The 26,767-nt window shown below is 45.6% G+C and overlaps 1 protein-coding gene across 1 annotated transcript; it reads left to right on the top strand.

Moving 5' to 3' along the window:
* Nucleotides 1-5,001: 5,001 nt before the first annotated feature.
* LOC110306229 (carboxylesterase 3B-like) lies at nt 5,002-15,219 on the top strand. Its single transcript, XM_085843646.1, is given in 14 exon segments — nt 5,002-5,098; nt 6,605-6,809; nt 6,917-7,055; nt 7,216-7,349; nt 8,425-8,578; nt 8,689-8,793; nt 10,298-10,390; nt 10,486-10,591; nt 10,594-10,622; nt 12,356-12,436; nt 13,173-13,320; nt 14,260-14,409; nt 14,541-14,619; nt 14,713-15,219. Coding segments are annotated over 14 exon segments (1,710 nt in total). The 5' UTR covers nt 5,002-5,007; the 3' UTR covers nt 14,909-15,219.
* The last annotated feature ends 11,548 nt before the right edge of the window (nt 15,220-26,767 follow it).

The following is a 26,767-nucleotide window of genomic DNA, read 5'->3' as shown; positions in this document are numbered from 1 at the left end:
CGGGGCTACATGGAGCCAGCACAGCTGATTGACACAGTTCCAGCAAAGCTGAGCAGAATGCTGCAATCGCTGTCCTTCTGTCTCTCAGTTTTGGGGTTTGGTCTCTGCATGTTGCATTCTTGAGGACTTTCTTCATTTTTACTCATTTTATGTCTTTTCCTGAGAATATTATGTTTGAGTCTCTTTAATCTAAAGAGACTCTTCAATCCTACAATTAACTTCATCTGGTCCCTATTTGGAAGTCTTTGTTATGCCCTGAGAATCATTAAGCCCAGGTAAGTACATACTTAGATGTGGCCATTCCTTTTTGGGGTATCTGCTCCTGAACAAACTCAAAACAGCATAATTAGTGCCGGGTAAACACAGACAACTGACAATCTTTGAATAGCCAGGAGAAAAGGTGATGGATTCAAGGTTGCTTTTATATTATAGGCTTAGAGCTCTCTGAAAATGTAATTTAAAGATGCGGGTGGTACAGGATACAGTCTTGGATGAATAAAACTCAGTAAATAAGACAGATTGACTAAAATAAACCTTTGCTACTTTATAGCATAGATGATAAAAGATTTAGGAGTGAGGTATTAGTATTTGCTATTTATTAAAAAACCAGTTCAGGGGGTTTGTATCCCCACTGGAAGAACAACATAGGCTGGTCTGACCACTCAGTTCTCCCAGAGTCTAGACCATCAACCAAAGAGTGTACCTGAAGGGATCCATGGCTTTAGATACCTATGTAGCAGAGGATGGCTTTGCCTGACCACAATGGGAGGGGAGGCCCATAGTCCTGGGGAGGTTTGATGCCCAATGTAGGGTTATGCTGGAACTTCAGGACAGGAGTGTGTGGGTGGGTAGGGGAGCACTCTCATACAGGGAAATGAGAGGGGGGACCTGGGGCTATGGGATGTCCCAAGTCTGGTCAGGGATCAGGCCACTGGTGGAGGTGATATGTGGGAGTTTTGACTGCACTTACCCCTCGACAGAGCAGGGTGGGCATTAGGCTATGAGAAGCCACAGGACCCCACTCCAGGTGTGGGGGAGGGCAGTCTGAGATGCCAGCGACTGCTGGAGTTGACTCAGGGGTCCGGGACCTGTAAGGAGTCTGGGGACATCAGGTTCACAGGCTGTTGAGCATCTAGGCACCACTGGGAGCCAAAGAAGAGCTGAGAACAGAACAGAGGCTGGTGGGCTGGATCTAGCCCAGGGCTGAAGGGGAAAAGAGAATAGTGCCCTGACTGGTTCCTGCAGGGAAGAGAGTCCTTGGCTTGCTTGGCGAGTGGCTGGGCTTCATGGAGGCCATGGCTGGGAGGGCTGGGAGACTCTTTAAGCTAAGACCTGCTCCATTGCTCCTCATGGTGGATCCTGATGAAAAGATCCATGGTCCATGGTTTTAAGGCATTTAGTGTCATGGCAGACTGGCAATGAGTAAAACTGTACCCCACTTTCTCAGGGCAGGCCTGGGGTTAAAGACCTATTGCAGGAAGGAGTGTCTTGTAAGGGGAGTTTATTGGCTAAACCTCCAGGCCTTTAAGTACCTCATCAAAATGGAGATCTGTCTTGAGGCTACATGACCTGTGGTCACATTTTCTACCTGTGGAGGGGATTAGGGCATTGTCCTTACGTGACTGATGGCCACAAACCTATGAAGAGCTGTGTCCTCGTGTCAGGAGCCTGGTGTCCAGGAGGGTGGCAACATGCCTACAGTTCCTTGCAGGGTCTCCAGAGTTTCCAACTTAACCAGAAACCAGGCTGCCTTTCACGGTTCCAAATTGGGAGGTGGGGTTTGGGATGGGGGTTGGTCGAGGGGGTGAACAGGAAATGGGAAATCATTTCAGATGTAAACAAATGAATTGATAGAAATAAATAAATAAACAAACAAACAGTTCAGATGTTTTGTTTGCCTGGAGCGCTTTCAAAAAGCAAACATTGTCAGCCTAAAAGTAGGCTATCATATATCAAAAATGTTTGCTTAGCACTAGACATTCTTTATACTCTTTAAATTAGAATTACAGGGTTAATAGTAGGAATAAATACTGTTCTGTTTGCATTTTCTAATTGTGACTGAACTTGTAACTCTGGGCATATAATAAAAAGTGAAACACATAAACCAAACTCCTTGGAAAATCATTAATCTGTTCTGTAAAACGTGTATACAGCAGTGCCTGGCTGCTAGACATTCAGAACCACAGAATTCCTAGTAGCTAGGAAATCAGAGCTGTGAGATTACCCTGACCATTGGTCACTGACAATTGCCAAATGAAAGAGCACACTGCAGATAAATATACACACCCTTGCTCAAATTCTCTTCACCCCAACCAAAGGTCATTCCATTTCTTCATCTACATTCTAACTGTTCGCACCCTAGGCTTTCAGCTTCTGCTTCCACCTTCCTGTCTGGTTCCTCCAGTCACAGCCTCCTACTCCCTCATCTTCTCCCCCAACACCTCTATTGGACTGTGACTGCAAGCTCCATGATAGTAGTGACTCCTGTGGGAGTGTACAGGGCTCCTGGCATCATGAAGGAAGCTTCAGAGGCAGGTTTGCTCTGCTCCAAACTCCCACAGGAGCTGCCTTTCTTGATCTCATCTAATCCTGATTAGATGGTGGAGGGAAACTTCTAGAAGAAAGTATAAGGAGAGGAATGAGACATGGTAACAAATGATCTTGGCTTTGCGGAAGAGAAGAGAGAAAATGGAGCAAAGAACACCTTGGAGAGTGTGGTATGAGTGTGTTTGTGGTGCTAGGGATTGACCCTGAGGCCCCACCCACGAGAGACAAGCATATACCACTGAGCTACATCCCCAGATCTCAACAGGATGCTTCTTAGATGAGGGTGGATTTGCAGCAAGTGGGAAAGTACAGTAGAAGTTGGAGGTGCAGAACAGATAGTCCAGGGAAGATAGGAGAGGACTTGGGGGGCTGGTGTCCATGAATGGATTGCAGATGTAGGCTACAATGAGGCAAACAAGAAAGATAGTGTAAGAACTTCTGTAAGAATTCAGTGAGAAACAAGACACTTGTTTACTGGCACTAACTCTGATTATTTGACCTTGTGCAAGGGTGCCTCTAAATTTTCTATTCATACATGGAGGAGCCTGCCTGTAGAGCATTCAAGATGTGAAGGAAATATGAACATGGGTTTGAGGCAAGCCTGGGCCAATTGTGAGACCTTGTATCGAAAAATATATGTGGGCACTGGAGAGAAATCATGGTGGTTAAGAGCACTAGCTACTCTTCCAAAGGACCTATACTTGATTGTCAGCACCTATATGGTAACTCACAACCCTCTTTTACACCAGTGGCAGGGGATCCAATGTCTTTTTCTGGACACTCAAGATACTGTACACACATGATACACAAACATACATGCAGGCAAAACACCCTGAAAAACATATACACAAAATAAAAACAAATATTTATTTTATTTTATTGGGTAATTTCTTTATTTACATTTCAAATATTTTCCCCTATCTCCCCTGTCAGAAACCCCCTGTCCCATCCTCCCTCCCCCTGCATTTATGAGGGTTTTCCTCCATCCACTCTCCCACTCCCACCTCCCCGCCCTCGATTCCCCTACACTGGGGCATCCTAGGACCCTATTGAGCCTTCCTAGGACCAAGGACTTCTCCCATTTATGACTATATTTTTGAAAAGTAAAAACATATGCATACATATTCTGTTTAAGACAATTGGAAAGATGTTTTGTAGACATCTCATAACCCCTGAAGGATGCCCCTCCTATAATAATAGTAAAAAGACTATTCTCTGTTTTAAAGAACAGGCTGGGATTCCTTCTACAAGTTCACCTCCAGATCCCAACCTCCTCGTGACACACTGAGCAGCTTCTGTGGTTGTGATCCAGCAGGCTTAGGCCACACTTACACCCCCAGCATACCTTCATTGTGGGCATAAGGTACCAGGACTATGTGCATTCAGAATGCAAATAAGGAGTCTTGAGGCTTGTTAGATTTTGACAGAAGTTTGCTGCAGGTTCAGAGTTGCTTCTGGGGGTCTCCCAATGGGGTAATGCCTAAATGGAACCAGAATGGTTACTTGAGGACCTTATAAAGGTAGGGAAAATAGCAAGATGCTTTCTAGGCTTGAAAAGTTGCAGAGCCCTATATATAAGTCTATGAAAAATGTTAACATGTAGCAGCAATGCAGTAGGCCTTGGGACTATCCCTCATCCCAGAGTATGTGGATGCTGGGCTTAGAGACTTAGAGATGTCTCCGTGCTTCTGGGTTTCAATCTTTCTTGGAATGATTACTCTTTTCTGTTTGCCCAGTCCTCCTTCATAGAATAGGACCTTATCTTGACTTGGGCCAGTCATTGGGCCATTTCTGCTCCATTTTTATCCCAGCACATCTCATAGTCAAGACAAATTGTGGCTCAAAGATTTCATGGGTGGGTTGATATCCCCCTCCCTTCACTGGAAGTCCTGCCTGGCTACAGGAGGTGGCCACTTCAGTCTCCATATCCCCAGGTGCTCAGAGTCTCAGCTAAGGTCATCCCCATAGACTCCCAGGAGCCTCCTCACCCATTCCCAGTTCTCCAGCAAGTCCCAGATTTGCCCGCCCCCATTTCCATTCTCACTCCCAGCCCTTTCCCACCCGAATTCCCAAACCTGATCCCTATCCCTATTCCCCTCCTCAACTCTGTCCAACCCAGTTCCCTCGCTCCATTCACTAAGCTCAGAGTCTGACTGACATGCAATTCAGCCACTGCAGTTGTAAGAGTGACAAACCATGCCAGGCAAGAGTAGAATCATCCACAGAGGAGGGGTGGTGGCGGTGGGAGTGGGGGTAGTGGGTGGGGTGAGGGTGTTAAATCGTCAGACCTCTCCAGGAGACTCTGCTGGTCCTGCTCTGAGAGCAGGCAGAGCGTAGAATACACAATTCCAGAGCTGGCCTCCAACCAATCAGGGCAGACCAAGTTAATTTTCACAAGATAAGAGGTACTATAAAAGGCAAGTCCTCTCCAGCTTTCCACAGCTTCGTCCACAGTCCATTATGACAAATATGAGGACAATGATACCAGCTGGGTCCAGTGTCCAAGTCTGGATGGTCTGTCTGCTCCAGGCATTTGTTACCACAGTCACTGGTAAGACATACTCCCTGAACCAGTGAAGTGGGTCTTCCAGCTCCGTGGGAAACCTGAGGAAGGGGGGACTGGAGTGAGGCAGTAAGAGTGAACAGCCTTCTCTGGGAAGCTGCCCAAAATAGAAGAGTGCAGGCGTGGTATATCCCGACTGGGCAGGGTTATTATTATCTGTATGATCTTTTTATTTATTTATTAGAGACTGAACTCGAGGACTTAACATATGAAACAAGCTCCAACACTAAGCTGTATCCTCACTCTTACTTTTATGTTTTACTGTTTTAATCAGTTATGGTAAATCAAACAAGAGTGTCACAAAGGAAGCCTACTTATAGATCCCTGAAAAATTTGGGATACAAATAGCCCCATGAGGCCATACAGGGGAGCCACCAGATGACAGAACAAGTAGTGGAAAACTGGGTGAGACTCCTTCTTCTTCTTCTTCTTCTTCTTCTTCTTCTTCTTCTTCTTCTTCTTCTTCTTCTTCCTCTTCCTCTTCCTCTTCCTCTTCCTCTTCTTATTCCTCCTCCTCCTTCTCCTCCTCCTCCTCCTCCTCCCCCTCCTCTTCCTTCTCCCCTTCCCCTTCCCCTTTCCCTTCCCCTTCCCCTTCCCCTTCCCATCCCCTTCCCCTTCTTCTTCTTTTCTCCTCCTCCTCTACTTCATCTTCATCTTCTTGCTTTCACAAGTGGGCAAAAATAAGCAATGCAGGCTAAGCAAACTGAGTGACTATCACCCCTTAGTTAACATGTGAGTAACTGAGGTTCAAGCTGGGAATAAGTTTGATTCAGACTAGAGATTGGGACACAAAATAAGGAAGAGGAAGTCAGGGACAATCATGGAGAGAGGAGCCATGCATGCTAGCCACACACTTATAATCCTCACACTGAGCAGGTAGAGGCAGGAGAATCAGGGGTTAAAGGCCAGTCTCCTCTATCCAACACTTTAAAGGCCAGGCTGAACTTGTCTCAAAAACAAAAAAATAATAATCTGTGGGGAGCCGCCCTCACATTCGCCATTACAAGATGGCGCTTACACCCTGTGTTCTAAGTAGTAAACAAGCAAGCTGCGCATGTGCCGGGGTAGTTTTCCACTCCATGTGCTCTGCCTTCCCCATGACGACAACTCCGGTCGATGGGCTGCAGCCAATCAGGGAGCGACACGTCCGAGGTGGAGGACAATCCTCCATAAAAGGGACGGGGTTTCGCCATTCTCTCTCTCTTCTCCTCTGCCTCCTGAAGAAGTAAGCAATAAAGCTTTTGCCACAGAAGATTCCAGTTGTCCTGAGCATGTTCTTGCTGGTGGGGACAAAAGCTCGGGATAATAATCATGAAGGTAGCCACTTGCTGGAGAGCCTAGCCATAATGCTGGGTGGAGAGTATTCAGAGTAGAACCCAACAAATAGACACTGGAGGAGCAAGTCTTCCTTCATTTTAAAAGTCCATTATTTCCCCCATCCCTTCATGTAGGCAGTAGACTCACCACCCAATGGCCCTTCTCTCCCTGTCTCAGGAACCAAAGTCATTCAGCCTGAAGTGGATACGCCCCTGGGTCGTGTTCGGGGCCGGCAGGTGGGTGTGAAGGATACAGACCTCATGGTAAATGTCTTCCTGGGCATCCCCTTTGTTCAAGCACCACTGGGACCTCTTCGGTTCTCAGCTCCACTCCCACCACAGCCCTGGGAAGGTGTGAGAGATGCTAGCATCAATCCCCCAATGTGAGTACCGCTGCAGTAAGTGGGCAAGTGTGCAGGGTAGTGGCAGTCTCTGGATGCCAGGGTATGTGGAGCTCAGGGCTGGCCCTGAAATTTCCCCTTGGCTGCAGGTGCCTTCAAGATGTAGAGAAAATGATCAACAGCAGATTTGGCCTCAATGAAAAGATTAAAATCTTCCCCATTTCTGAGGACTGCCTGACCCTCAACATCTACAGCCCCACTGAGATCACTGCAGGGGACAAAAGGCCGGTATATAGTCCAGAGGACCCCATCCAACTCGACCATGACAAATGACCTTCTACACCCCTGTTTCTTAAACACTTCAGAAGTCCTTATAATACCCTGGGCTACAAGGGGGGTGGCTGGAGTCCAACAAGCTGGGGCCACTGATTCTAAGCCATTTCTCTAGGTCATGGTATGGATCCATGGGGGCTCTCTGCTGGTTGGCTCCTCCACATCTCAGGATGGATCAGCCCTGGCTGCCTACGGGAATGTGGTAGTTGTCACTGTCCAGTATCGCCTTGGGATCTTTGGCTTCCTTAGGTGAGATGACCATCCTGGAAAAGGACGTTGCAGCCCTGAGGAAGGCTTTCTCATGAGAATGTGAGGGTAGAGGGCTTGGGGAAGTGGCTCAGACAATAATGTTTGCTTGCCATACAAACATGAGGACCTGAATTGGGTCCCCAACATTTATGTAAAAGCTGGGTGTGGCTGTACATGTCTGTGCATCTCAGCACTAAGTAGGCCCAGTTCCAAAAACCAAGAGGCAAAACACTTAAGCAAGATGCTTAGTTGATTCCTGATCTCCACACTCGACAGATATTCATATGTACATGCACTCCACACACATAACACACAGCACACAGCATGTGCATACACACAAACACACACAGATGGAAACAAAAACACAAGAGGAAGGGAGGGGGAGAAAGTGAGGGAAGAAAAGAGGGGGAGGGAGGGAGGGAGGGAGGAAGGAAGGGAGGGAGGGAGGGAGAGGGAGAGAGAAAGAGAGGGGGGAAGGGAAGAGACAGAGAGACAGAGAGAGAGAATATGCCAGCTCTCCATGATAGAATGGGGCCAAATTAAAACCAAACATGAGGAGCTGGCGAGATGGCTCAGTGGGTAAGGGAACTGACTGCTCTTCCAAAGGTCCTGAGTTCAAATCCCAGCAACCACATGGTGGCTCACAACCAAAATCCCAGCAACCACATTATCATCCGTAATGATAATCTGATGCCCTCTTCTGGTGCATCTGAAGACAGCTACAGTGTACTTACATATAAATAAATAAATAAATCTTTAAAAAAAAATTAAAAAACCAAACATGAATGTTGAATTTGAACAAAGGGTGTTGTCTCTAACTGGGGCTAGAGTCCTAGCAAAGAATGAGGACAAAAAAGCCATCTTCACCATCTAAGAGCCAGCTCTGACTGGCTATCCTGCTACATCTACCTACAACACATACTAGGAAAACAGGTGACTCACGGGCAAGCAAGGACTGGGAAGAGGAGAAGTGCCCAGTGCCCTGATGACTGACTCAAAGCAAATGCGCAGAGTGTAAGAAAAAATATGTCTGGGAAGCTATCTTAAGCCAAACAGTGCCACTCCCTGTCCCTAGCACTGGAGACAAGCACATGCCAGGCAACAGGGGCTTCCTGGATGTGGTGGCTGCTCTTCGCTGGATCCAGGGGAACATAGCCCCCTTTGGGGGAGATCCCAACTGTGTCACTATCTTCGGTAACTCTGCTGGAGGCATTATTGTCTCATCCCTGGTGAGTGACCACAGAGAACTAGCAGTCGAGGTTATATCTGGGAGGGCTTCTATGGCCTCAGACCTCCGTGCTCCTCTGCCTCCTAACATCTGCCCCTCTGTTGTTCCCAGTTCCTGTCTCCAATGTCTGCTGGGCTCTTCCACAGAGCCATATCCCAGAGTGGGATTGTCACCACCATTATGATGGAAGACATGAAACCATGGCCTGAAGCTCAGGTCTGTCTTTCCTTTCACTCCACGGCCCACCCTGTGCTAACCTTTGGGTCAGGTGTGGAGAGGAAGGAGTAACACAGGGAGTCATGGATAGTCTCAGAGACAATTGACTAGTGCAGTCCAGGAGGTAGGCAGTCAGACAAGGCTTTCTAGAGGAGGCCACCCCTGAACAGGTTATCTCTGGTTCTTCTCTGGGGGTATTTTTGGAGATCCCCCCATTCCCCAAGGGATTCCTATATTCCCAGCTACTCTGTTACCTAAGAGTTCGGTCCCCTTTTGAGGGGTAGCCAGAAGTCACCAAGCAATCCCCAATAGGAACTGTGAGTCAAAAGCTTCACGCATAATAGGACAGGGATGGGGCACAGAAGCAGTAAAGCCATCAGATAGGGAACAAGCAGGAAGTGAATGAACTAAAGGACTGGAAGGTAGTGTAGGGAGCTGACAGACCATGCCTGGGAGGGAGTTAGGGTGGGATCCAAAGGGCTAGAAGAAGCAGGGAAACAAAACTAAGCCACAATGAGTGGAAGATGCAATGGAGGGGGCAAACCTGGAGGTCAAAGGCCAAGGAGATGGTGAAGGTAAGTGATAGGTTATTTCTTCACTGGTAAATGAGATAATCCAAGCCAGACTCCCTTACATTAAAGGCAGATTGGGACGCTCCTCTTGGGTTCAAGGATTGAGGGCGGGGCTGAGGTAGGGGGAAGTAAGAGACAGAAAGATTGGGTGTGCTTGAAGAGAAAGAAGACAAGGAGGAGAGACCAAAATGGTTGAAGTTTATAGGGAGGAGCCTATGGGAGAAGGTCAGCCTAGCCCCTGGGTTGGAAATTTTAGGGTTGGGACCGAGTCATTCCTGGTATGGACTGAGGGACTCTGGGAGATTTTGGAGGTCATGTCTTTGATATGTAAAATATGCACCTCAGTCTCCCTGTCTGGGTCTGAAACCAAACAGTAAGCTCTGGAGACACTGATGGGATAGTGTTACCTTGGGGTGCTTTGGAGTAAGTGAAGACAGGATAAACCTATCATTTACCAGCTGCTGGTCCCAGGCCCCAGCTGTGATGGAGGAGTGAGCTGGGTATCTTAACACTGGGTTTGAGGGATAACTCAGAAACCTCAGTGGTACACATTGCTTCACATCTACCCAAAAGCAACAGCCTACTCCTCACCTCACCATGGAGGAGAGAGCTTCCTTACCACAAGTTCCAAACCTCATCTGTCTCTCTGGAAGCCATTCCTCCTGCCTCTTAGCCCTGCTCCAGACTCAGCACCCCTTCCATTCCCGGCCAGACGTGACCCTGCATGGTCTTCTGAGTGCCTCAAGCTATTACTGAACTGTAAAAGGTCATAGAAGGGAACACTGGAAAGGGATCAGCCTCTTGGGTTGGTAGCAGGTCTCTCCAGGTAGCCTTGGACCCAGACAGTGGCATCACAGCTCAGTACAGGGAGCAGTAGAGTGGGAAGTGAACGATGTGTGTCTGAGAGGCAATGTTCTTCTGACTGTCCCCAGAACTTTGCCAACTCTGTGGCCTGTGGCTCTGCATCCCCAGCTGAGCTGGTCCAGTGTTTGCTGCAGAAGGAAGGAAAGGACCTTATCAAGCAGGTATGCCTTCTGTTGGGGGATGGTGGCAGTGGCTCAGAACTACCCTGTTTAGTTCCTATGGAATCAGTAGACATCTGTCTTGCTCTTTCCTGCAGAAAAACGTGAACATTTCCTACACAGTCAATGACTCCTTCTTCCCACAAAGGCCGGAGAAGCTCCTAGCAGACCAGCAATTCCCCACTGTGCCCTATCTTTTGGGAGTCACCATGAGTTTGGCTGGCTTCTACTCAAAGTGAGTGACCTTTCGCACATGTGCTCTTCAAGACCCTGCCTGAATGGCCTTCCCTGCATCACACCACAACATCCATGGCCTGAACACTCAGGTCATTCCCATTTTGGTAGGTGAGAAAGCTGAAGGTCAAAGCTACTAAACTTCCTTTTCACCAAGCAAATGTTCCTGTGTTGAAGATCCAGCTTTTGCCAAGTTGATCTTCTAGAAAGTGCTAACCCACAGTGCATTCGTGGTGGTGAATGGTTAATAGACCCTGCTCTACTCAACTGAGGTGTGTGACCCTGTGCCTGAGAGGCTAAGATTCCCAGGTTTCAGGCAGCATTAAGCCCCTGGGTCTTCTAATCCAGTCTGGGTACACAGAGCCTGTAAGAGTGACTCTTCTGTGCTGTATTCCTGGTCACCTTACTTCATCTGATATTTTTGCTTGTCAACCCTTCTTCAGAGAAACTTTTCTCACCCTCCCATAATGCTGAAGACCAAACACAGGTCCTCTGGCTTGCCAACCAAGGACTCTGCCAGCAAGTCTGCCCCTGAGCCTGTCAATTGTTTTCAGGGGCTGAAGCCTTTCACAGAAGATGGGGCTCATAGTGTTTCTTCACTTGGTAGTCTGAGCAGCCGCTAGTATGGGCCGCTGGAGCTCACAGTGTTCTGTTCTAGTGACTGCATCTGTCAAAAAACGTTTCAATAAAGAAAGAAGGAAAGAAAAAGAGAGAGAAAGAGACAGAGATACAGAGACAGAGAGGGACAGAAAGAATCAGACAGGCAGACAGACAGACAGACAGACAGACAGACAGACAGACAGACAGAATTCCTTTTGTTGACACTTCCCCGTTGAACATCAGTCCATTATAGAAATCAGCTTCTCTGAGCCAGGATGTGGACATACATGAACTCAGTCCCATGATGATTCTAGGAGGCAGGTCATTGCCATGTATCATTCACACATTAGAAAACTGAGACTCAAGAAGTTCAAGAAGCTGTCATGAACCCAGTAAGTGGTAGAACTGGCATTTGAACTCAAGGACTCAGAAGTCAGGTGCTAAGTTATGTCATCTAAGCCAGGCACCATACACTCCTGTTGTTCACTCAGATAGCAGAGGTAGGAGGGTCTCAAGTCAACATTTATTTAGTTGCCTGAGATCTTTTTTTGTTTCTTATTTTAAAGCAGGGTCTTGTTCAGTGGTCAAGCTACCTTAAAACTCACTGTGTAGCACAGGCTGGCTTCAAACTTGAGGCCATCCTCCCAACTCTGCTTCTCAAGTGCTAGGATTATACAAGCCAACATACCAGGCAATATCTGCTGCTTTTAACCAGAGCCTGTGAGGTTCTGAGGTGAACCATGGAGGACTTGAGCTCCATCCCTAGCATACTATGAAAACCTCAGGCACGGTGCTAGATACATACACACACAAACACACACAATTGCAAGAAACACACATATATGTGCACATAAGCACACACATATGTGCACACAAACACATACACACAAATACAAAAGAAGAAGAGAGGGATTGAATAAATATTATCCTCCCTGGTGGCACTGGGGTTAGCCTCTGACACCTGTATGCAATGCCACTATCCTAGGCACCTCCATTGTCAGCAATCAGTTGTCTCTCCATTGTGGATTTAACAACCTATGGCTCTATCATGAGTTTGTGCACACTGGCCTAGGAACGTCCTCTTCCTCAAGCCTGAAGGTGAAGGAGAGTGATTGAGCTATCCAATCTCCAAAGTCCTTGAATATCCTGGATAAGTTGGAACATCTGAGCCGGGAAGACCTGTTGAAGATTTCACGGCCCTTCTTGGCCATTATGGTAAGGGAAGAGGAAGTATGGGGGTTGCTGGGCACCTAGTATAGCAGTTTCTGATCCACTCTCAATTCTGCTCACTGGCCATTAAATCTCCTCACCAAAGTCTTAATTCCATTAAAAATAAAGAGACCAGGAGTGGTGAGTGTTGGACATCATCCCAGCGTTCAGGAAGCTGAGGCAGGAAAAGTATAGATCTCAGCCCTGAGCATTTGTCCAGCTCTCCAAATCCCTCTGAGCCCACAGCAAATGGAGATGATGCTTCCTGCTCACCTGACATCTCCTAGAGAGAGTGGACACTGCATGCAAAATGCTGCCCAGATACCCAGAGAGCATCTGTGTGTGTCCTCTTATTTGGAAACCCCAGAGCCCTCTCTGTCATCCAACCTCATTGCTGCTCTCTGGAATTGTGTGGTCCCCCCATTCACTGCTTCTTCCTGGTTAATTACGACTCTTTGTGCTGTAGACTTCACATATGCTTCCCAAAAACTTACAAGGTAGAAACTGACTTTCACTGCAATTCAAACACCTGCTTAAGGTTCTATAGCCAAACAGTGGCCACAGGGCTACACTGCGCTTCTCCTACCTTGACACAATCTATTAATAAAACACCCAGGGAGGCAGGGAGATGGATACCTACCCCCTGGGGCATGAGCCCCAGGATGTGAAAGAATCTATGGTGAAGGGTATGGGAATCTGTGCCAGGTCTGCAAAAGCTGTGTGATCTGACCTCTCGCTACAGGAAGTGCCCCCTGAGATCATGCCCACTGTCATAGATGAATACCTAGACAATGGCTCAGATGAATCAGCTACAAGGTATGCCTTCCAGGAATTGCTGGGTGATATCTCGTTTATCATTCCTACCTTGAACTTCTCAAAATACCTTCAAGGTAAGCCAGCCCTTGCCACCTTCCCTGCCTTCCCTGTAGCATCACAGGTGATATAGCTATCAATAGGTACAGAGTCCCTCTGATGCTTTACATCCTACACTCTAGAGCAACCTTCAAGCCCACAGAAGCCTGTGGTACTTCGCACAGGATACCATGCAGATGAAACAGAAATTGACAGAGTTAAAGTGACTTATCAAAGGTCAATCAGCAGGCTTATTACTAACTTTGTCTCTGAGATTTATTCAGCTGGCAGGCAATTCAGTGCTTCCAATGAACCTGACACTGCTCTATAATATGTCCAAATTCCTAAACTTGTAACTTCAGGCAAGATGCAGAGGTCCTCTCTGGGCCTCACTATCATCATTTGTAAAGTGGGAACATAGGGAATGTTAATCAAAAGCAGTGGTGTGACCACTGTTAATGCTGTGACCCTTAAATACAGCTCATCATGGGGTAGTGACTATCTTTCCCCCCAACCATAAAATTATTTGGTTGCTACTTCTAAACTGTATTTTGCTACTATTATAAATTGTAATATAAATAATGGATGTGCATGATATCTGATATGTGACCCCAAAGGGGACTTGGCACAGAGGTTGGGAAACTGCTGCTCTAAAGATCATCCTGAGTACAAAAACAAATGATAACCACAGTCAGGCCAGCTGTGGTAATGTTCATGCCAGCACTTAGGAAGTGGAGACAGTAGAATCAGGAGTTTAAAGTCATCTTTGGCTATATAGGAAGTTCAAGGACTGCCTGGGATGTATGAGATTTTGTCGTTAAAAAGCAACAACATCCACCAAGCAATTCCAGGAATGCTTGCCATCCATCTCCAGTCTGTACCACTCTTCAGATGAAGATGTATGCCACTACAAGCTTGTGTGCCAGATGGCCTGATTGAATTGTGGGCGCCTGACATGAATCCTGCCTTCTCTGTAGATGCTGGGTGCCCTGTTTTCTTGTACGAGTTCCAGCATACACCCAGTTCTTTTGCAAAGTTCAAGCCAGCCTGGGTGAAGGCTGACCATGCGTGTGAGAATTCCTTTGTTTTTGGAGGTCCTTTCCTCACTGATGAGAGTTCCCTCCTGGGTAAGAACATCCCTAGGTTGCCATGTTCCAAGATGATCTTTGGGGAACAGATGTCTCCAGTCAGCACCCGATACCTTTGGGCATGGTCCAAGCCTCACCTGGCTCTGAACCAGATTTGTTCCTCCTATCAGCCTTTCCAGAGGCCACAGAGGAAGAGAAGCAGCTGAGCCTGACCATGATGGCCCAATGGAGTCAGTTTGCACACACAGGGTAAGTAGGTTACACAGGGCAGGCTTTGGGCCTATCTGCATCTACCCAGGGCATAGAACCAACCTTTGGTTTTCCTTCATTCCTCCCACTCAGGAACCCCAATGGCAAGGGGCTGCCTCCTTGGCCCCAATTAAACCAGTTAGAACAATACTTGGAGATTGGTCTAGAACCATGGACTGGGGTGAAGCTAAAGAAGGGTCGGCTACAGTTCTGGACAGAGACACTGCCCAGAAAAATTCAAGAATGGCACCGAGAGCAGAGAAGCAGGAAAGTTCCAGAGGAGCTCTGAGACCAGACCTACCTGGACCTTCCTGACTGGGACAACCCAAGAATAGTGGCATCCAAGCAGGGCAACTACAACTTCCTTCTGTTTCTGTTCAGACTTTAGCCTGGACCACACTGCTGTGAGCCCAAGTTTCTTAAATCATCGGCCCCCGCAAGACCAGTATGGTCGACTACAGAATTTTACCAATCTGGTTTCTACTTCTTGATCATTGAACATACTCCTGTTTCTTCCTAAAGTGACTTGAACTCTTGCTGTATGGCAAGGTCCAGCACATTAATAAAGCTTTTCAGAGGTCTGTTCTCTTGAGAAACCTCCTCTGCCTTCTCTAAGCTGCATGCATCCATTAGAACCTGGTCTACCACGAGCTCACACTGTCCATGTCTGAGTCTTTGTCTTTCTTACAGAAGGTCTTTGAAAATAAAAGCAGACTATAGAAGAAAGATAAGGCAGGACCTAGAGGCAAGGAGTGACAGACAGAATCTATGACTGGTGGATCCGTGGAATCTAGATTTGAACCTAAACCCTTCAGGCAACAAAATAATGATCCATCCCCCATGGATGTCCACCATGGCCAGGAAGTTGACCTCCAAATGCAGAGTTCTGGTGACGTGGAAATATTATGACACAGGGATCTCTAGATTATAATAAACCTTATTGCTAGCCAGGACCTTCACTCTGCTGATTGGTCTTTGCTTTCACACAAAGCAGAACAGAATCCAGCAAGATCACCCTCACCAGATAACAGTCTTTACCTTCAGGGCCTGGCCTCCAGGCTTATAGACAAAGGACAGGAGCCCCTCCCTCACCTCTCAGTAGCAGAGAGCAACCACAGCAAAGCCTTGCATGGCCCCCATGGGACCCACCAGGACACTGTAGTGTAGGTGTCATGATTAGTGTTTGGTGACTGGTTCAGCAGTTAGCACAGACTCTACAGCATCCACTCAGGCCACAAGTTTGCAGTGTGGGGCAAGGGGGTTGGGTGAGGAGGGGAGGGTGAGAGCCCACATCTAGCCAGAGTTCCTCCTATGCTCTAGGCTGGCGGACATGGGAGGGCTGCCAAATGCTTTCCACTCAGCCCCAGGTAGGCATCTAAGCCACTGACCCCACTCAGCGGGGGCCGGGGGGGGGGGGACAGTCAGCAGGGGTGGGGTGGGGGTGGACAAGGGGCAGCCCCCCCCATACCAGGGGCCCCGGGGCGACACCCTCACCCTGGAGTTACAGGAGAGAGGGCAGAGGGAGAAAGGTTCCCACGCAAGCAAGAGTCCTTAGTCCGGTCTGTGGCTGGAGCAAGGAAGGCCTTCCATTGGGAGATTAGAAACGGCTCATTAGAGGAAAGCCTATCTCATCGTCCAAGCAGAGTGGGCCTTGATGAACAGAGACAGTCTATGGTTTTAGAACTTTATTGTAGAAAGGCAAGGAGAAAGAGAGAAGGTGAGAGAGAGAGAGAGAGAGAGAGAGAGAGAGAGAGAGAGAGAGAGAGAGAGAGAAAGAGAGAGAGGCCATGGCCAAGAGGAGAAAAGGAGGAAAAGGAGAGAGAGAAGAAAAGCTAAAGAGTAAGAGAGAGAGAGAGTGAGGAGAGGATGAGGAGAGAGTGAGGTGGGGCCAAACAGCCCCTCTTATGGTGGTCTGTTATCTTACCGTTGCTAGGTAACTGGGAAAAGTCTAGCCTGAAGGTCAGAAGATTGGGACACTGTCTATGTGACTACTAGACACAGCTTCTCCTGTGGGGGGCTGTGGGGAGTGGCAACTTAAATAGGAGCCTTGAGTCCAGGAGACATGAGGAAACACCTACTGTCCCATGTAGGTGAGCTATCACCACCAGATTCTACCAGGGTTCAGACCTCTGCTGGACTGGAGACTAGGACATCTGTGTATAGCCCATTGACCCACAGCAGAGTAGACCTGTATCCTTTTTAAGAAGCAGTGTATCATTCCCTTAAAACATTTGAATTTTGAGGCTGAGGAAGGGGTACCCCCATTGATAGGACATCTGTTTAGCATGCAAGAGGGACTACTCAAGACCCAGCACACATTCAAAATAAATCTGAATTTTGATCAACTTCTTAATATCTTATCTTGTCTCCAATATCTCAATCTGTGAACTCCAGTCCTATACATAGCTTTTCTGTCAGACTGTATCCTGGCTGCTGATGCCTTCATGAAAAGTATTTGTAACTGTGCAGGTATGCCCCAGGGAGTCACTTTGAGCAAGGGGAGACACAAAGACAGGCTCTGAGCCCTTACACACACACACACACACACACACACACACACACACACACACACACGCGCGCACATTCAAAACTTTCCTATGACTATCTGTTCCTTTTAGAACAAACTTCCAAGGCTTCTTGTTCTCCAACCCCTCCTTCTACCAAAGAAGGTTGACCCATAACCTGATAGACAGCCTGACATCTACGAAATGGGGCCCAGTATGTGTTTCTGGCACTACAAGGAACTGTGAGAAATAGGCCATGCCTGACTTCAAGGCAAGGAAATAGGGCCATCTAAGCCAAGACCTAAAAGATAAGCAGAGGTTACTCAAATGGGCAGGACAGAGTATAAAAGAAGTAAGAAGCAAGAGAAAGAGGGGGTTCTTGGCAGATGGCACAGATTCTGAGGAAATGTACTTCCATATAAACAGACTGAGATTAGATTATGGGGTGGGGGCAGGGGAAGGGGACTTGATTGTGATCAGATCTTGAACTTAAGAGCAAGAAGACTCCAGAGAGATTCTAAGCAGTAGCAGCTTAACAGCACAACTGAAAGATCTAGATCAAAAAGAAGCAAATACACCCAAGAGGAGTAGACAGCAGGAAATAATCAAACTCAAGGCTGAAATCAACCAAGTGGAAACAAAAAGAACTATACAAAGAATCAACCAAACCAGGAGCTGGTTATTTGAGAAAATGGACAGGATAGATAAATCCTTAGCCAGACTACCCAGAGGGCACATAGACAGTATACAAATTAGTAAAATCAGAAATGAAAAAGGAAACACTGGGCATGGTGGCACACACAGAGGCAGGTGGATTTCTGAGTTTGAGGCCAGCCTGGTCTACGGAGTGAGTTCCAGGACAGCCGGGGCTACACAGAGAAACCCTGTCTCAAAAAAAACAAAAAGAAAAAAAAAAAAAAACAGAAATGAAAAAGGAGCTATAACAACAGAAACTGAGGAAATTCCAAAAACCTAATCAGATCTTACTACAAGAGCCTATACTCAACACAACTGGAAAATCTGGATGAAATGGACAAAAATTTCTAGACAGATACCAAATACCAAAGTTAAATCAGGATCAGATAAACTATCTAGACAGTCCCAAAATCCCTCAAGAAATAGAAGCAATCATTAAAAGTCTCCAAACCAAAAAAAGTCTAGGACCAGGTGGGTTTAGTTCAGAATTCTATCAGACCTCCCAAGAAGACCTAACAGCAATACTCTTCAAACTATTCCACAAAATAGAAACAGAAGGAACACTACCCAACTAATTCTATGAAGTCACAGTTACACTGTTACCAAAACCTCACAAAGACCCAATAAACAAAGAGAACTTCAGACCAATTTCCTTTATGAATATCGATGCAAAAATATTCAATAAAATTCTCGAAAACTAAATCCAAGAACACATCAAAATGATCATTTATCATGATCAAATAGGCTTCATCCCAGGGATGCAGGGATGGTTTAATATATGGAAATCCATCAGTGTAATCCATTACATAAACAAACTCAAAGAAAAAAACTACATGATCATTTTATTAGATGCTCAAAAAACATTTGAAAAAATTCAACATCCCTTCATGTTTTTTTGGGTTTTTTTTTTTTTTTTTTTTTTTTTTTTTTTTTTTTGGTTTTTCGAGACAGGGTTTCTCTGTGTAGCCCTGGCTGTCCTGGCACTCACTTTGTAGACCAGGCTGGCCTCGAACTCAGAAATCCGTCTGCCTCTGCCTCCCGAGTGCTGGGATTAAAGGCGTGCGCCACCACGCCTGGCTCCCTTCATGTTAAAAGTCTTGGAAAGATCAGGAATTCAAGGTCCATACCTAAACATAGTAAAAGCAATATACAGCAAAACAGTAGCCAACATCAAACTGAATGAAGAGAAACTTGAAACAAACTAAAATCAGGGAAGAGACAAGGCTGCCCTCTCAATTCCTATATTCAATATAGTACTTGAAGTTCTAGCTAGAACAATTAAACAACAAAAGAAGGTGAATGGGATACAAATTGGAAAGGAAGAAGTCAAAATATCAATATTTGTAGATGATGTGATACTATACTTAAATCACCCCAAAAACTCCATCAGAGAACTCTTACAGCTGATAAACAACTTCAGCAAAGTGGCCGGATATAAAATTAACTCAAACAAATCAGTAGCCTTCCTATACTCAAAGGATAAACAGGCTGAGAAAGAAATTAGGGAAATGACACCCTTCACAATAGTCACAAACAATACAAAGTATCTTGGTGTGACTCTAACCAAACAAGTGAAAGATCTGTATGACAAGAACTTCAAGTCTCTGAAGAAAGAAATCAAAGAATACCTCAGAAGATGGAAAGATCTTCCATGCAGGACTGGCAGGATTAATATAGTAAAAATGGCCATCTTGCCAAAAGTAATCTACAGATTCAGTGCAATCCCCATCAAAATTCCAACTCAATTCTTCATAGACTTAGAAAGAGCAATTCTCAATTCATTTGGAATAACAAAAAGCACAGTATAGCGAAGACTATTCTCTCAACAATTAAAGAACTTCTTGGGGAATAAGCAACTCTGACTTCAAGTTGTACTACAGAGCAATAGTGATAAAGACTGCATGGTATGGGTACAGTAACAGACAGGAAGATCAATAGAATAGTATTGAAGACCCAGAAATAAACACGCACACACACCTGTGGTCACTTGATTTTTGACAAAGGAGCTAAAACCACCCAGTGGATAAAAGAAGCATTTTCAACACATGGTGTTGGTTCAACTGGCAGTCAACGTGTAGAAGAATGCAAATCCATCCATTCTTATCTCCCTGTACAAAGCTCAAATCCAAGTGCATCAAGGACCTCCACATAAAACCAGATACACTGACTCTAATAGAAGAAAAAGGGGGGGGGGGTAGTCTCAAACATATGGACACAGGGTAAAAATTCCTGAACAGAACACCAATGGCTTATGCTCTAAGATCAAGAATTGACAAATGGGACCTCATAAAATTGCAAAGCTTCTGTAAGGCACTGTCAATAGGACAAAACGGCAACCAACAGATTTGGAAAATAGCTTTACCAAACCTGCATTTGATAGAGGGCTAATAGCCAATATATACTTAGATGTAATAATAAATAAATCTTTTAAAATAAAAGAATAAGAGTAAGAATAAGAATAAGAATAAGAATAAGAATAAGAATAAGAATAAGAATAAGAATAAGAATAAGAATAAGAATAAGAATAAGAATAAAAGAATAGAAGATTGTATTTTAGGCCACAAAGCAAGTCTGGGGTCAGTACTGCATGAGTGGTGGAACAGAGGTCCAATCCTGCACTTCCTGGGGTTGCTCTGATAAACTCAGGAATGGATTTCCCTGACTTGACAGCATCAACTGCACCGAGGACAAGTTCCTGGGGTGCGACCTGATTGTCCGCTCATTCCTCTGTTCCCGGGACAATCATTTTTAAAACGACCCAAACCTCCACATTTAAAGCATCCTTTATTCCCTCATTTCTGTGAAAGCATTACTTGCACAGTAGTCCCTTTGTAAGGCAGCAGCCATAGCCAGACACTGATTGTATGAGGGTCAGATGTCTGCACAAAGAAAAATGTATCCAGATAAGTCTGTCTGTGCTTTGTATGGCTTCATGGCTGCACCACAAGCTGCATTGCCTTCTCATAATCCAATTGTATAACAAAAGAAACTCCTGCTTGAGGGACTCCAAAAATTCTTCCAGCTGCTTTTAGCACTCTACCCACAAATTCCTGGAAAGGTTCATCAGGAGCTTGTTTGATTCCAGGTAAATTCCCACTGAGATCCCCTTTAGTGGGTAATCTATTCCAATGGCGGGCAGCCATTGCAATTCGTGAGTACACTCCTGCAGGTAGCCCAATATGATTAGCATTGCCTTTATATTGACCCTCTCCTAGAAGTATGTTAATATCCCAATTTGATTTACCAGCCTGAGCATTCATCGTGGGCAGTTCTCTTACTTGCTTCATGCCATTCAGAACTCCTTTTAAACAAGTTAAACACCGGGCGTGGTGGCGCATGCCTTTAATCCCAGCACTCGGGAGGCAGAGGAAGGTGGATTTCTGAGTTCGAGGCCGGCCTGGTCTACAAAGTGAGTTCCAGGACAGCCAGGGCTATACAGAGAAACCCTGTCTCAAAAAAAACCAAAGAACCAAAAAAAAAAAAAAAAAAAAAAGTTAAACAAAATCAAGGGGTAGACAACCAGCAGATAAAATTTTACCCATTTTTCTTTTCAACATGAAACACAGAACAACAATCACTCAAACAATGAAACAAAAACAGACATAAATTGATGCACATGGACAGATTCGTTCACCAATGACAGACAATAGACAGAGAGGGAAGAGAACTTGCTGTCCCAAAGGGACCTAGATATAACCTTGCCACACCCTCCAGTGAAGTCTGCTTGATAGGCTGAGAAGCCTAGAAGCCTCTCATGAGGCAAAGAGTTTCAAGGAAACTCACCTCCTGGAGTTTTGGCGTTCTCATTAACCCATATACTCATACCCTATTCCCATGTTAGTCTGGTGTGTGGATCCACGTGCTCTCTTTTAGTATTATTTTATTATAAGTGCTTTTTAAGATTAAATTCTGATAGAGTTAAGTCTCCCTCCAGTGTTCCAAGGTTCCAGAAGCTTGGAATCCTGTAAGAATGCAGTAAGGAAGTTACCTATTCAGTAACTAATTAAGCATTACAAAAGACAGAGCCAGCAGCTCAGAGCTGGTCTGCAAAGTATTTACTAAGGACAGTAGCAAATCTTACCCAAACAAGGGAATACCATAATAGAGCCAGGGAATCCCACTGAGATAGAAATCTTCAGTACAGGCTACATTGCATATTAGAAGCAAGTTGGTGAATTCTTCTGACAAATGGAGATTCTCCAGATACTTAAAAGTTACACTCATATAAGAATTTACTAAGGCCTAGGAAATAGGGGTGGTGGTGGTATTGCATCAGCAGAACCCCCTGGTGCTAGCCTTCACAAGGCTCAAAGGAATAGCACTAGAATGTGAAATCCTTACCTGTCACTAAGCTGACCCTAGGCAGGACTGCATTTTCTTTACTGTAAACATTTACCTGGTTCCTGTAAATCCTTTTGAAGTCATTCCTTTGTTTTGTGTCAGGTAACTTCAATGTACTTTGCCTGCTGTGACTTCTGACCCCTTTTATTTTCTGTACTATATAAGACTGGTGTTCACTTTGTGACAACACATTCAGATTCTACACAATCTCGCGTGTTGGTCTGTCACCTGCCAACTCCTTGCCCATCTGCACCCAGAGACCCGTTCAACACAGACAAGGGACCCAGAGGGTCTGCTGCATAACCTGAATGAAGGATATCTTCAGTAGGAGCCAGAGAGGAAGTAGGATGTCTCTCAATTTCCTCCTGTCTCTAGGAGAGCTCTGAAATAACTTATATGCATTTTCCTTCTCTTTTGCTAATTCATCCCAGCTCTCTCTCTCTCTCTCTCTCTCTCTCTCTCTCTCTCTCTCTCTCTCTCTCTCTCTCTCTCTCTCTCTCATCTCCTTTGTATATTTATCATTCCTACTTCTGGTAACCATGGACAGCATAAATCCCATTCCCCCATACCTGACTACACCTCCACCAAAATATATTCCTTCTCTCTCTATTGTTTTGTAAAAACAACAGCTGAGAACTTTTCTAGCATTGTTTTTTTAAAACCCTGCTGATCTCTCCTTATGTAGCTCTTGGCTATGGACAAATGCCTATATAGAATTCTCCTGTCCCATTGGGCTGTCAGCATCCGGTCAACACCTGTTCAGCCTTGCTGTATCCTCTTAATGCACATACTATAACAGCCTCCAAAAAATAAACTTTATAACTAGTGCTAGCATCAATGCTGTTTGTTGCTTACCATGCAGGATACTGTTACTTTTCTTCCATCTTCTGTGCAGCTCCACCCAAGACAGCATTTCTCAGTGGGTCCCCCCAACCCCCATTTTCAGTCCCCTCCTTCGGACACCAACTGCAGCCATCCAGCAACCATGGATGAACAGGGTTACCTGAAAGGAGGGCTGGAAATGAAAAGGACTAGGTGTGAGAAAAGGATAGAGCCAAGACAAAGGTTCTGATCAAGACTCAAAGTTTAATATTCAGCACTGTGTTTATATAGGGAGAGCCCATAGACCCATCCTTTGTTTCAGCTGGATTATGTTGCAAAGCAAGTTCAGAGGGCAGTCAGTTCCTCAAAGCTCCTGTAGGAAATTACAGATGCTGTGTGGTCTAAGGACTCTGCCTAGATGTTAAAACCAATTGTGGCAAGCACTCAAGGTCTGTTTAGCTTGCTCAAGGCTGGGGGAAGCTTGAAACCAAAACATATGCCTTGTCTCTCTATCTTTTTATAAACACAACAGTTGTTTGTTTGGGTTTTTTGTTTTGTTTGTTTGTTTGTTTGTTTGTATGTAGTTGAGACAGGGTCTCTCTGTATGGCCATGGTTGCCCTAGAACTTACTCTGTAGACTAGGCTGGCCTCAAACTCCACCTGCTTCTTCCCCCAGCAACCTCACCCCAACAAATGACTAGCTTGTTTTTGTTGTTGTTGTTGTTCGAGTTTTTTTGCAGTGTAGGTCAACAAGTCCTCTGCTTAATACTTAGGCAAATTCTTTGTGGTCTTTATAGTTTCTCATTTGTTCCACTTGTAATGTGATGTAGTTCCCATACCGTCTTCCATGAGCATTTGAAAGATGATCATCCATAAAGCACTTAGATCAGCACCCAGCAAAAGCTCGGCAAATATTCACTGTCCTCTGTACGGGCACAAATTCCAGGGATCTCTCATTTCCAGTTAATGATTACTGAACTGGGTCAATTAGAGTCATCACAATTTTAGCATGCTAGTAGAATGGGTGTCTTCTACCAAGAAATAATTTGGAGTTTTTAGCAGCCCAAAGATGCCCATAATGATGCTCTGAATGGCTGATTGATCTATAGGAGTCTCTGCTCTTCTTGGGGGACTGGAGCTGTCACTGTTGTACAATCTCCTTCCCTATTGGATTGTAGCCCCCTTGTTCACCCACCTTGGCATTTTAACCTGCTACTTACCATCTCTACACTCATTTCTGAACCACTTTATCTAGTTCCTAGGACCACAACAAGGACAAGACGAGGCTCTGAACGGGACATTAATCCTACTTCTTGAAGATAACACCAATCTCCTTCCTCTTCCTTGCCCTGGCTCACAGGTCTCCCTTCCCACCAATCCTCTATCTCTTAGGCCTTGGGTTTCCCTTGCCCTTTGGATCCTCTACTCAAGTGGTATTGCCCCCTCATAAGGTTCTAAGCTGCCCACTGTTGGAACTTGGTCAAAAGAATGAGGCATGTTGAACAATGCCTTGGGGAACTGAGAGAGGCTCCAGGAGATAAGGCAAAGGACCTTCGACCTGGTACATTTTGTTCCCTGGATTGTTCTTGGATAAACCTTTACTTTCAACTCCTAAGACACACTTATTCTTGCTGGATGTCAGAACATAGCTATAGAACCCAATTTCCTCAATGTACTCTGAATCTGGATATGGCCTTCTGCCTTGATTTCATGCTTTCCCACATGTAATCTCTAGTATGTGCCAGGCAATTGTATATCAATGGTCTGTTCTGAGAACTGATCTCTTGGAAAGAGCTACTCTGTTAATATTTCACGTGTGCTTACTGGCATTTATTTACATATTTTTCTGGTCATGTTTGTCTGAACTTAAACAATCATCTTTGGATCGTTGCATCTTTTGTTACATTTGCATATAAAAGCACACTGAAACTAAAGTAACAGTATCAGACAGTATGTAGTCTGCTCCATTTTTTCAAGGTCCTTAGATCCCAGGTCCAGCAGACAAGATCCGCATGAGTTGGCTGAAGATCAACAACATTCCTTGATCCTGAGGACAATGCCCAGGACCCCAAAAACATAGTTATTAAGAGCCCAGGCTTGCTAACATCTGTCTCTTCTCCCAGACTTCTGATTTGTCCTCTATACATAGGAATTAAAAACTGAGACTCAGAGAGGAGAAGTGACTTTCTTACAGCCCCATGGTGTGTGAACAGAGCCAGGATTTTTATTTGGAGGCTTACTGGCCTCTGACTCCATAATGTGCCCTCCGAAGGGAAGCTCTCTTGCCACTGGAGTTGGTGTTTGCGGAATCTAAATTAAATAGGCATCTGTGACTGTAGGAAGCAGCAGGCCAGCGGGGGAGGGCCAGAGAGGTGTTTTATGGGGCAATGACCTCAGATAGTGGCCTTATGGGAAATGACAAGGACCATTACCTCTGTCACTCAAGCACTGGTGTGTTCCCTGGACTCCTGCTCTGTAGCCCCAGGATAGAGCAGTGTGTGCAGTGTTTTTTCCAAAGCCTCAGCACCATTAATTAGGTTTTCTGATGCAGAAGGGTCAGAGAACAACCAAGGAGAATTAGCATACAGATTTCCTTCATCCTGATCCTTAGGCTCCAGTCAGCCCCCCAAACAATGTGAGACACAAGAGAGAGAACACTAAAACATACCCTACTTCCTCTTGGATGTGCAAATATCATCTGGCTTCTGACTCCTCCTGGGAAACCAGACAACCCCCAGAGTAGGCTCAAAGCAGCAGAGATCATGTGATGGGTGGCCAGAGTCAATACCATCCTCGGTCTAGGGCACAGGAGTTAGTGTCCAACCTTTCTCAAGACCACCTTCTATAGAAGAAATTCCAAGGAGTTGCCCCTGTCCCAGGAACTTGGAAATGTGACCCATAGAACGCATAGGCACAGCCCAGTCAGGGCATCCATGTTCCTCTGCGAACCCTCAGATCATAATATGGCCAGGCTACTCTTTTCCAGCTTCAAAGATTCTGTCCCTGCCTCCTTAGGCTATACCTGACCCATTCATGGTTTGCCAGGCATACCTGGTCTTGGATTAAGCATGAATTGACAGAGGTGCCAACATTGTGGGAAGAAGAAATATTGGCAGGGAGAGCAGGTGATCCTTGAATGTGTCCTGGAAGCCAGATGTGGTGGCACATGCCTTTATTCCCAGAACTTAGGAGGCAGTGGCAAAGGGATCTCTGTGAGCCTATAGTGACTCGTCTCAAAAAGAAGGAAGAGAAGAGAAAAAAGATGAGGGGGGTCAGGGGAAGGAGGAGGAGGAAGAGGATGAAGAAGAGGTGATAGTAGTGGAAGAGGAGAAAGAGGAAGAGGAGGAGGAAGAGGAGGAGGAGGAGGAGGAAAGGGGAAAAATACATGTCTGGCATCTCTAAAGTCTGTATCTAAACTGTTCCAGGTTGAGGTCACCTGAAAATTAGAGATGAGTAGTAGAAACACCTCACTTCTCTCCTGATTGGACCAGATAGTCATACATTCAGGCTCAAGTCATTAAGACTCCAGGTTCTGTACTCTGGCCTTTCCTGTGCACAGTCAGGGCAGTCCCTGGAAGCCAGGTTCTAGGCTGGGCTCTCTGGAAGTAGGGTAGGGAAAAGCAAGATTCCCTGTCTGCTCAGTGAACCTCAGCAAGTTGGTCTCCTGTAAAAGGCTGATGAGCTCACCTTTGTCCACTAGAGACGCAAATCCTGATAAGGTCCCTGGAAGGAGATAAGTTGGGTTTGGGGGATATTTAGGGTTTTAGCTGTTAACAATATGAAGA

This window comes from Mus caroli, unplaced genomic scaffold (genome assembly GCF_978045245.1).
Source record: "Mus caroli unplaced genomic scaffold, Mus_caroli_1 scaffold_10, whole genome shotgun sequence".
Taxonomy (NCBI): Eukaryota; Metazoa; Chordata; class Mammalia; order Rodentia; family Muridae; genus Mus; species Mus caroli.
Note: the sequence above shows the minus strand (reverse complement) of the source record. Positions and strands in the feature narration are given on the sequence as shown.